The sequence below is a fragment of the Dama dama genome, chromosome 1, assembly GCF_033118175.1.
Source record: "Dama dama isolate Ldn47 chromosome 1, ASM3311817v1, whole genome shotgun sequence".
In the NCBI taxonomy this organism is placed as follows: domain Eukaryota; kingdom Metazoa; phylum Chordata; class Mammalia; order Artiodactyla; family Cervidae; genus Dama; species Dama dama.
The window spans coordinates 16,862,864-16,875,467 of NC_083681.1; the positions used below are offsets into that span (position 1 = coordinate 16,862,864).

The 12,604-nt window shown below is 41.9% G+C and overlaps 1 protein-coding gene across 3 annotated transcripts in view; it reads right to left on the minus strand.

Moving 5' to 3' along the window:
* Window positions 1-600: 600 nt before the first annotated feature.
* The window catches only part of LOC133057382 (lysine-specific demethylase 4D-like), a 28,689-nt gene continuing 16,685 nt past the window's right edge, over window positions 601-12,604 (minus strand). For all 3 annotated transcript variants that reach the window (XM_061143848.1, XM_061143839.1, XM_061143856.1), the window contains 2 exons: window positions 1,620-3,481; window positions 601-927 (listed from right to left, as the gene is read on the minus strand). In XM_061143848.1, coding sequence (XP_060999831.1) covers window positions 1,640-3,142 — 1,503 coding nt within the window. In that variant the 5' untranslated portion in view covers window positions 3,143-3,481 and the 3' untranslated portion in view covers window positions 601-927; window positions 1,620-1,639. The remainder of the gene's footprint in view (window positions 928-1,619; window positions 3,482-12,604) is intronic.

Here is a 12,604-nt window from a genome sequence, read left to right on the forward strand (position 1 = left end):
TTACATCTGTTACACTTGCTGTTTCTTCCAAGTGGAAATCAGCTCTAGATGTCCCTTTTTGTCATTTGGGACTGGGAAAGGTCTCCTGCTCTAGGAGATATTTCCTGACCACTCGAACCAGACTACCCATTCTGCTGTCTCATCCCACCCCCTTTCATTGCTTCACGGAACATATGCCCACTGAAATTCTTGTTCATTTATGTGTGTATTCATTTACTGGGATGTATCCATGACTTAACCATGTGAAATAGACTCACAATATCGAGAAGACAGTGGAGAGCTGGCACTCTTTGTCCCATGTTGGCTCATCTCTCCTAGGTGATTTCCACCAAGTCATCCTTAAGATATGGCTGCAACCCAAATCTCCCAACCCAGCCAGTCAGCCAGAACCCAACAATCAACCCCCAACTCATTCATCAATACCACACAATGCAACAAGCTCATAGAAATAAGTTTTGCTTTAAATGTTTTGATATAATTATTCAGAAAAGTGCATAAAAGCGTTACCACCTCTCTAATGATTGAACAATCCCAGAAATCAAGTCAGATGTTAACTTTTTGGTTGCCTTTAATAACAGTTGCAAACAAATACTGGCAGAGAACATTTTTTCAATAAATTAAAGACTCAGAAATATTATATATTATCTGAGCCTCTACTGACCTAATTGGTCAAAAGAGCTTTGTGTGGCAGGAGCAGGGGGTGGGAGAAAAGGAAGTAGAAAGAAGAAACGGAGAGAAGTCGGAGAGTACTCAAAGCCTAGGATTCTTCAGAAGCTAGGCAGCATCCAGAGCTGGCCCACAGGATGGGATCTGAGGTAGATCAGCTCTGGTGACCTCAGCAGGACCTAGTTCACAGCGTCACTAGAGTGTCCAGTGGATGAAGCCTCAGCTGGTGACACAGTTAGCAGTGTCTGACGATTCCAGGTTCTGGGAGAAAGAACAAACATTGGAGAATTGGGTAAACACCATGGACCCAGCACTTCCAGAAGCAACACAGGAGGGACCCTCATGGGGGACTGCATGCGTGCTCAGTCGCTTTGGGCATGTCCAACTCTTTGCAACCCTATGGATCCTAGCCCACCAGGCTCCTCCATGCATGGGATTGCTATGCCCCCCTCCAGGCATCTTCCCTACCTAGGAATCGACTCCATGTCTCCCGGGTCTCCTATGTTGGTAAGTGGGTTCTGTGCCACTAGCCACCTGGGAAGCCCCCAGGCAAGACTGCTGCGGCTGCTGCTTCAGTCGTGTCCGACTCTGTGCGACCCCATAGACGGCAGCCAACCAGGCTCCCCCGTCCCTGGGATTCTCCAGGCAAGAATACTGGAGTGGGTTGCCATCTCCTTCTCCAATGCATGAAAGTGAAAAGTGAAAGTGAAGTCGCTCAGTCGTTTCCAACTCTTAGCGACCCCATGGACTGCAGCCTACCAGGCTCCTCCATCCATGGGATTTTCCAGGCAAGAGTACTGGAGTGGGGTGCCATTGCCTTCTCCCCATGCAAGACTAATGACCTGCAAATACCCAACCCTCTGAAATGTCAATGTGACCACTCTTGAGGATCCTCCACACCCAAGAGCAGTGGGGTACAAAGGCTGGGTTATGGAACAGGGCCACAGTCATACCTGGAGGCCTTAGCAGGAGGCTAGAGTCCAGAGCTCGTTGGGGCAGGGTTGTCCATCCGTCCCTCTGCAGACAGGCGTTGGGCCTTGAAGTCCTGAGCCTTGGGGTCTAAAGCGAGGCCCCTCTTAGCTCCGATGGGGGCAGTCAGCTCTTGAGTGCCCCTTTCCGGGGGACGACGACGAGAACCACATCTGCCAACTGAGTGGAGACACTGCGCCACCGACTGACCTGGCGAGAGCGGACAGGTCTGGCTGGGCTTCCGGGAGCTCCTGCGGGCGACAGCGTCAAACTGGGAGGCGGAGCAGGAACCCCGGGCAGGCAAGGGGCGCAGGGACACGGCCCGCACAGGGGCTCTGGGGTCGGTGACCTCTCTTGAAGACACGGGCTGACGCGGGCGGGTGGTGCGGCGAGGCGGGTAGTACTTGGGGCCCAGCGTTTGCACCTCCCTCCAGGCGCTCAGCTCCCGGCCGCCCGGCGCCGCGGGCTCGGCGTGGTTCACCACCGCCCGGTCCTGCCCGCGCTTCCACAGCTCATAGCGCTCGGGCTGCAGGATGCGCACGAAGGCGTCCATGGAGAAGGCCACCTGCGCCTCGCCGCAGCTGCACTGCGAGGCCGCTTTGCCATAATCGACCCAGCGCGGGGTGGCGAAGTTGATGGCCTCGGCGCAGTTGAAGCCGTGGTTGAAGCCCGAGTGGTAGCCGTAGGGGAAGGTGACCATGAACTCGCCCGCCTCCTGCGTGACCCGACCGAACGGGATGCCGTTGTCCCGGAGCACCGTGGGCGAGATGAGCGCCGCCTTGTGCCGCAGGAAGGCCTCGCAGCCCCGCGAGCTGCCCGGGAAGAGCTCGCCGGCCAGGCGTTCCAGGCGCCGGCCGTGCTCGGGCGGCACCGCGTACCAGGTCTTGGGCTCCCCGAAGTGCAGGAAGTTGATGCTGTAAAGGTCCATGTCCTCCGTGTGCCAGGCGAAGGCGGTCTTCCACATGCCGAAGTACAGGTAGGGGGTGTTGACGCCCTCGATGACCACGCCGCACTCCTGCTCCAGCAGGTCCTGGATGGTGCCCAGGTGCCCCAGGTTCCACTGCTTCGTGGTTTCATCAAATAAAGAGCCACTGATGTCCGCGCCGTATATCGGGGACTCGTACAGGCGGGTTTTCCAATATTTTCGCTCCAATTCTTCAAAATCTAAGTGTGATGGAGTCTGGTATTTTTCAGTATTTGCTAAGCGGCGGTACTCTGCCACGGTCATGGCTTTCTTCTTTTTATGGTATTGAGTAAACACACCTGCCCTCCCAGAGACCACCTGCTGCAGCGGAGCGGCTATTAAGATGTCACTGATATCCTCGTAGGTCTGTCTGGCTTTCCATTCCTTGGGTGGAACTATCTTAGCCAAGCCTGCTCGGTGGGCCCCTTGCGATTCTATGTAAGCGATGTATTTATCAAAATCAGTAAACTCTTCTTTGGTAGGATGAAATATCATTATGCTACAACTTGGGTTCCGAGCAAAACTGGACTTCATAGCTTCCATTAATAAGAAACAAACTGCCAAGTTTTTCTGTATATTCTGGATAGGTGAGGATGCTGGAAAACGTTACTTTTTCAAAAACAGTTTGAGGATCTGTGAGTCAGAAGGAATGACCAGTGGATTTTAATACAATCAGCTGATGGTACTGCTTAGGCCTGCTGCTTCTCCAGTGGAATCCAGTCTGGGCAGAAGCTTTGCTCAGGACTGATGGTGGCTGAGCCTGCAAGTCTATGATGTTCCTCAGTTGACCTTTGGCTCTGTCCACTCGAGGTATATTGAATTACCCAGTCCTGGACAGATATCTCAAATGTAGTGTCTTCAGGGTGGTATTGAAAACAAAACCTACAAAATATATATACAGAAAGGTTGAAAACGAATGTTTGGAAATGTTAATAGAGAACTACAAATAAAACTGTATCATGGAATATAATTGCATACTCAAATAAAGGCTAAAATTTCACAAGACTGACAATACAAGAAATGGTATTGATATGGAACAATGGAAATTCTTATATTCTAATAAGGAGAATGGAAATCATTACACTCACTTTGAAAAACAATTTGGACAGTACTATATGTCCTGAGTTTACCCTTTTGCTATGATTCAACTGTTACCACATGCCTAGCTATGTGTATGCCTATGCACTGAAAGTCAAGTCCAAGAATGTTCAAAACATTATTTCTAGTAACTAAACATTGGAAACAACCCAAATGTCAATCAACAGTAGAATGGATAAACACATCGTAGTATGTACATACAGTGTAATACAATACAGCAATGAAGATAAAACAAGAATTACATGAAAATATAGGCATAATTCTATAAACATGAAACTAATTAGGCTCAAAAGAATATCTATTTTATGCTTCCATTTATACAAAGATAAAAAGGAGGCAAAGTAATCTATGTTAGAAGTCATAATAGTGGTTACCTTTGTGAAGAAGAGAGGTTATGAGTGGAGTTATGAGGAAGTCTCTAGAGTAATATACATGTTCTGTTTGGAACATAGGTAAACACAATTATCAGAATGGTTGTCATAATTCATCAAGCTATAATGATTTTTACAGATCTCTGTGAACTAAATTTTTTAAAATTTTACTTAAATTAGTTAAATAAATATATTTAAAAAGAGAGCTTAGGGTGAAAAGCATTAAAGGAGTCAGAGATATAACAAAAAGGAAAAGAAAGAGTGATTGAAAATAAATGAACTAAACATTCAATTGAAGAAGCTAAAAAAGAGGAGAGAAAAAGCTAAAAAAGTATATTTAAAAATTAAAAAAAAGAGAAAGAAGAATTAAAAAATAACAAAGAATAAAGATGAAATTAATGAGAGATAACACATACAAAACAGAAAGCTGATGACCAAAAATATTCTTTGAAGAAATTAATAAGAGCAACAAATTATGGGAATAACTGGGCATGAGAAAAGGAAGAAGGGGACTTCCCTGGTGGTACAACAGATAAGAATCCACCTGTAAATGCAGGGGACTCGGGTTCAATCCCTGGTCTGGGAAAGACTGCACACGCCTCAGAGGATTAAGCCCATGAGCCACAACTAGTGAGCCTGCCTGCTTCAACCACCGAAGCAGGTGGCTGGAGCTCGTGCTCCATGGCAGGAAGAGGAGAAGCCACTGCAAAGAGAAGCCGGCGCACCGCAACTTGAGAAAGCCCCCACACAACAGTGAAGGCCCAGAGCCACCAAAAAGAAAATAAATAAGTTTTTAAAAAGGAAGAAGAAAAAAATAATTTACTAGGAATGAAATAGGGTACAAAGCTAGTAATAGCAGAGAATTTTTTAAATCTCAAAAGAGAATATTAGGAGCAACATGACAGCAAAAGTTTCCAAAGATAAGAGAGAAAAATAATTTTCTAGGGAGGAAACATATACAAAACGGATCCAAGAAAAACAGGAAAGCTTCAATATCCCAGTATAAAGATCTGATTCAAAGTATGTCCCTTGAAAGTCCAGGTCATTTCATATGTGAATCTAGTCATTTTATATGTGGATCTAGAAAATTTTCAAGAAACAGCTAACTCTTATTATTCAAGTTTTTCAGAGTATAGAAAAAGGTGGAAAGCTACTCAGATGAGGCTATTATCATCTCTGATAGCAACATTAAATAAAGGACAATAGAAAATATAGGTATGGGCTATCTTTGTTTATAAGCATAGATAAAAGCATAAAATGGAATATTATCCAATGAAATGCTGTAGCAATACAGTAAAATAATAATACATCATGACTAAATAGAATACAAGAATGATTCAGCATTAGAAAATCTAACAGTATAATTCAGAATATTAACAAAGGGAATGAAACATATCATCATATTGTAGGTATCCAAAAAAAAAAGCATTTGATAAAATGCAACATCCATTCATGATTTAAAAATTCTTACTTGCAAAGCATCAAGGGAAACTTGTTTGCAAGATAAAGAATTTTAATGTAAAAAAATAGCAAGGATCATTCTTAACAGTGAAACAAAAGTAATAATATCGTTAAATTTAGAAGAAAAAAAAAGATGTATCAGCAAACTATTTCATTAACTCAATCTCAAGTGCTCTCTCTGTTTCCTAATCCTCTTTGTTCAGTACAGTTCAGTCACTCAGTCGTGTCCAACTCTTTGTGACCCCATGGACTGCAGCACACCAGGCCTTCCTGTCCATCGCCAACACCTGGAGTTTACCCAAACTCATCTCCATTGAGTTGGTGATGCCATCCAACCATCTCATCCTCTGTCATCCCCTTCTCCTCCTGCCCTCAATCTCTCCCAGAATCAGGGTCTTTTCAAATGAGTTCTTCACATAAGGTGGCCAAAGTCTTGGACTTTCAGCTTCAACATCAGTCCTTTCAATGAACGCCCAGGACTAATCTCCTTTAGGATGGACTGGTTGGATCTCCTTGCAGTCCAAGGGACTCTCAAGAGTCTTCTCCAACACCAAAGTTCAAAAGCATCAATTCTTCGGTGCTCAGCTTTCTTTATAGTCCAACTCTCACATCTATACATGACCACTGGAAAAACCATAGCTTTGACTAGATGGACCTTTTTTGGCAAGGTAATTGTCTCTGCTTTTTAATATGCCTAATCCTCTTATACTCCCCTAATTTCCACCCTCTAAATATTCTATGTCGCCTTCCCTATCCTCAAACTTCAGGCATACCTACTCCACCCCACTTACTCCACCCCACTCCACCCCATTCCAATCCTTGGAATGTCCAAAAGTCCCTACGTGATCTGGCCCACCATCACCTCCTGACCTTACCCCTTTCTACCCGACTCCTTGCTCTCTCTCTTCCAAACACATTCCTGGCTGTGTCTCAAAACAATGCCAGTATACTCCTGGCTTCTCCCCTGGAGAAGGAAATGGCAACCCACTCCAGTATTGTTGCCTGGGAAATCCCACGGACACAGGCACGGGAGCTTGGCTGTGGAAAGAGTCAGACATGACTTAGCAACTAAAACAACAACGTTAAATGTCAAACTGTCTCCTTCTTCCCACTTCTCTTCCAAAATCTCCTTACTTCTCAGTCCCTAAATCCCACTGCTTCCTAACTGGATGAACTTGACTCCTCATCTTCCTTTACTGCTCCCAACAAAGCACAATCTCTTCTTTGATTTTCTATAGTTCTCTTTCATCATTTATCATTTCTACAACAGCAAGCATCACCTTTATTTGCACTTCATTTTGTCATGCTTTTTATTAAGCACGGTCTGTAAAGTATCTCATTCAAACCTCACAACTAGTCTATAAAACCGGTATTATCATTATCCCCAATTTATGGGGGAAAAAACCAAGATGTAGAAAAATTTATATTTAACTTAATTGTATTCTCAATCTCTACAGTTATTGCTATACTTGTCTTATCTTCCATAGGAAAATATTTTGAGAGCATTGTCTATGTCTTGATCATCATCATATTTTCCAAAGGATCTTGGTACTTTACATAGGGCACACTCCAAAAATTTTTATTTAAAAAATAAGTAAAATCATCGGCACACACTGCAACCTTTCTCTTCTTACCTTTCTCCATATAGAAATGGAATTACCACATTGCAAAGTTTAAACATTTTAAGATCCTTAACTCATATTGCCAAAATTTTCCAGAAAGATATCACTTTACATCCTTACTATTAACTTTGCTCTGAAAAAAATCTTTTAATAATTTGTAAGTGAAAAAGAGGAGCCCAAGTTTTAAATTATACTTCTTGGATTACTACTAAGATTGATTTTTTTTTTCTTCAATGAATGTTAGCCCCATTTGGATTTTATCATGTGCATTGGTTCATATACTTTGCCCATTTTTCTCTAATATGCTTCTAGTGTTTTGCCTCATCTACTTATGTGAACATTTTACATATTATGGGAATATTTCACATATTTTACATAGTATATGAATATTTTACAAACTGCTCATATGAATATTTTACATATGAAACCTCTTGTTGAATCTAGTTATAGTTTTTTCCCAGTTTGCCATTTCTTAAATTTATATTTAGTTTTAAATGATTTTTGACATTCATTTCAGTCTTATTAAAAAGTTGAGTTTTTCCTATGTAATGCCTTTAATGGCTTTTAAGTTTAGAAAGTTATTTCCCCATCCTGAGGCAGATAAATATTGCCCTATGAGTTTTTCCCTTTTTGTATGTTAGTTCACTTCAGTTAAGTCGCTCAGTCGTGTCCAACTCTTTGCAACCCCATGGATACCAGGCCTCCCTGTCCAACAACAACTCCTAGAACTTGCACAAACTCATGTCCATTGAGTCAGTGATGCCATCCAACCATCTCATCCTCTGTCATCCCCTTCTCCTCCCACCTTCAATCTTTCCCAGCGAGTCAGTTCTTCACATCAGATGGCCAAAGTATTGGAGTTTGCGCTTCAGTATCAGTCCTTCCCATGAATTTTCAGGACTGATTTCCTTTTAGGATGGACTGGTTGAATCTCCTTGCAGTCCAAGGGACTCTCAAGTCTTCTCCAACACCACAGTTCAAAAGCATCAATTCTTCAGCACTCAGCTTTCTCTATAGTCCAACTCTCACATCCATACATGACTACTGGAAAAACCATAGCTTTGACTAGATAGACCTTTGTCAGCAAAGTAATGTCTCTGCTTTTTAATATGCTATCTAGGTTGGTCATAACTTTTCTTCCAAAGAGCAAACATCTTTTAATTTCACGGCTGCAGTCACCATCTGCAGTGATTTGGGAGCCCAAAAAAATAGTCTCTCTCTGTTTCCACTGTTTCCCCATATATTTGCCATGAAGTGATGGGACCAGATGTCATGATCTTAGTTTTCTGAATGTTGAGCTTTGGCCAACTTTTTCACTCTCCTCCTTCACTTTCATTGAGAGGCTCTTTAGTTCTTCACTTTCTGCTATAAGGTGGTGCCATCTGCATATCTGAGGTTATTGATATTTCTCCTGGCAATCTTGATTCCAGCTTGTGCTTCATCCAGCCCAGCATTTCTCATGATGTACTCTGCACATAAGTTAAATAAACAGGGTGACAATATACAGCCTTGACGTACTCCTTTCCCAATTTGGAACCAGTCTGTTGTTCCATGTCCAGTTCTAACTGTTGCTTCTTGACCTGCATACAGATTTCTCAAGAGGCAGGTCAGGTGGTATGGTATTCCCATCTCAAAAAATTTTCCAGAGTTTCTTGTGATCCACACAGTCAAAGGCTTTGGCATAGTCAATAAAGCTTAAGTAGATGTTTTTCTGGGACTCTCTTGCTTTTTTGATGATCCAGCAGATGTTGGCAATTTGATCTTTGGTTCCTCTGCCTTTTCTAAAACCACCTTGAACATCTGGAAATTCACGATTCACGTACTGTTGAAGCCTCGCTTGGAGAATTTTGAGCATTTCTTTACTAGTGTGTGAGATGAGTGCAATTGTGCAGTAGTTTGAGCATTCTTTGGCATTGCTTTTCTTTGGGATTGGAATGAAAACTGACATTTTCCAGTCCTGTGGCCACTATTGAGTTTTCCAAATTTGCTGGCATATTGAGTGCAGCACTTGCACAGCATCATCTTTCAGGATTTCAAATAGCTCACCTGGAATTCCATCACCTCCACTAGCTTTGTTCATAGAGATGCTTTCTAAGGCCCACTTGACTTCAGATTCCAGGATATCTGGTTCTAGGCTGGTGATCACACCATTGTGATTATCTGAATCATGAAGATCTTTTTTGTATAGTTTTTCTGTATTCTTGCCACGTCTTCTTAATATCTTCTGCTTCTGTTAGGTCCATACCATTTCTGTCCTTTATTGTGCTCATCTGTGCATGAAATGTTCCCTTGGTATCTCTAATTTTCTTGAAGAGATCTCTAGATTTTCCCACTTTATTGTTTTCCTCTATTTCTTTGCATTGATCACTGAGGAAGGCTTTTTTTAATCTCTCCTTGCTATTCTTTGGAACTCTGCATTCAAATGGGTATATCTTTCCTTTTCTCCTTTGCCTTTCACTTCTCTTCTATTCAGTTATTTGTAAGGCCTCCTCACACAACCATTTTCCCTTTTTGCCTTTCTTTTCCTTGGGGATGGTCTTGATCCCTGTCTCCTGTACAATGTCAAGAACCTCCATTCACAGTTCTTCAGGCAATCTACCAGATATCACCCTTTAAATCTATTTCCCACTTCCACTGTATAATCATAAGGGATCTGATTTAGGTTATACTTGAATGATATAGTGGTTTTCCATACTTTCTTCAATTTAAGTCTGAATTTGGCAATAAAGGTCTGTGCCACAGTCAGTTCCTGGTCTTGTTTTTGCTGATTGTATAGAACTTCTCCATCTTCGGCTGCAAAGAATATAATTAGTCTGATTTCAGTATTGACCATCTGGTGATGTCCATGTGTAGAGTCTTCTCTTGTGTTGTTGGAAGAGGGTGTTTGCTATGACCAGTGCATTCTCTTGGCAAAACTCCATTAGCCTTTGCCCTGCTTCATTCTGTATTTCAAGGCCAAATTTGCCTGTTACTCCAGGTATCTCTTGAGTTCCTACTTTTGCATTCCAGTCCCCTATAATGAAAAGGACATCTTTTTTGGGTGTTAGTTCTAGAAGGTCTTATAGGTCTTCATAGAACGATTCAACTTCAGCTTCTTCAGCATTACTGGTTGGGGCATAGACTTGGATTACTGTGATATTGATTGGCTTGCCTTGGAAACCAACAGAGATCATTCTATTGTTTTTGAAATTGCATCTAAGTACTGCATTTCAAACTCTTTTGTTGACTATGAGGGCTACTCCATTTCTGATTTTAACTATGCCTTTAATACTAACGGGTGTTGTTTTTTTCTTTCTAAATTTTATCATTTTGTGAGTATGACATAAAGAGTAAGGGAGTTGCAAATATGATTCCTTGTCTTAGTTCACTGTATTTTCCTTTTTTCCTCTTAGTTTATAGGAGCTTTTACTTGTTCCAGTGTTCTAAGATCTTTTCCATCTCAAAATTCAGGTTCATTAGTTTTAGGAAAACTTTTTAGTTACCTCTTTGACAATTTTCTGTAGTTATTCCCTCCATACATTAACACCTGTATTTGGATACCAGACCTCATGGATTCAACCTCTAATTTTTATGTATTTTCTTCTTTCAATTTTCTCTTTATCACTGTCTTCTGAAATTTTTTCTCATCTTTATCTTCCAAACCTACTTCTACTGTCTTTTTCATATCTTTTATCAAATTTTTAATTTTCAACAGCTCATTTCTGTTCCCTTAGCTCTTTTCTGTGTGTATAGCTTCCTTACCCCCACTGTCCCCAAGGTCCTGTTTTTGTTTCATGGGTATACTTATTTAATCTCTCAGTTCAGTTCAGTTGCTCGGTCTTGTCCAACTCTTTGTGACCCCAAGGACCGCAGCATGCCAGGCTTCCCTATGCTTCATCATCTCCTGGAGTTTGCCCAAACTCATGCCCATTGTGTCAGTGATGCCATCCAACCATTTTATCCTCTGTCATCCCCTTCTCCTCCTGCCCTCAATCTTTCCCAGCATCAGGGTCATTTCAAATGAATCAGTTCTTTGCATCAGTTGGCCAAAATATTGGAGTTTCAGTTTCAGCATTAGTCTTTCCAATGAATATTCAGGATTGATTTTCTTTAGGATTGACTGGTTTGATCTCCTTGCTGTCCAAGGGACTCTCAAGATTCTTATCCAATACCACAGTTCAAAAGTATCAATTGTTCGGCACTCAGCTTTCTTTATGGTCCAGCTCTCATATCCATACAAGACTACTGGAAAAACCATAGCTTTGACTAGACAGACCTTTGTTGGCAAAGCAGTGTCTCTACTTTTTAATATGCTGTCTAGGTTTATCATAGCTTTTCTTCCAAGGAGGAAGCATCTTTTAATTTCATGACTGCATTCACCATCTGCTGTGATTGTTGAGCCCAAGAAAATTAAGTCTGTCACTGTTTCCATTTTTACCCCAACTATTTGCCATGAAGGGACGGGACCAGATGCAATGATCTTTGTTTTTTGAATGTTGAGTTTAAGCCAGCTTTTTCACGCTACTCTTTCACTTTCATCAACAGGATCTTTAGTTCCTCCTCACTTTCTGCCATAAGGGTGGTATCATCTGCATATCTGAGGTTATTGATATTTCTCTTGGTAATCATGATTCCGGCTTATGCTTCATCCAGCCCGGCATTTCACACGATGTACTCTGCATATAAGCTTAATAAGCAGTGTGACAATATACAGCCTTGACATACTGCTTTCCCAATTTTGAACCAGTCTCTTGTTCCATATCCCGTTCTGTTGCTTCTTGGCCTGCATACAGGTTTCTCAGGAGGCAGGTAAGGTGGTTTGATATGCCCATCTCTTGAATTTTCCACAGTTTGTGGTGATCATACCGTCAAAGGCTGTAGTGTAGTCAGTGAAACAGAAGTAGATGTTTTTCTGGAATTCTTTTGTTTTTTCTATGATCCAATGGATGTCGGCAATTTGATCTCTGCTTCCTCTCCTTTTCTAAATCCAGCTTGAACATCTGGAAGTTTTCAGTTCATGTACTGTTGAAGCCTGGCTTGGAGAATTTTGAGCATTACTTCATCTCTCAGTAACTACTGAAATGTCATTGACTTTTGGAGGTACTTTCCCCTCCTGCACAGTCTGGTTCTTTGAAACTTTTTTCTGTTCGTTTGTTTTGGCTTCTTTCAGGTTCAAGGCTTTCCTCAAATGTCTGGTGATCCTTAGTAATAAGCTCAAATATAAGGGTAAGGCGCAAGGAACTTATTAGAAGCTCTGGGTGTGTGGATGGTTTGGGTGACTTATACTTCCCCGTATGGTGATATGGCTGAGCTGTTTCCTGACTGAAGCTCTGATGCTGGTATCTCTACAACTGGTGATATTCAACAGTAAAGAATCTTCTAATCTTCCCCCTGAAGGGACAGGCCTGGTTTCCCCACCAAAAAGAAAATGGGTCTTGAATTTTCTAATATCCAACTGCGGAGGTTCAGTAAAT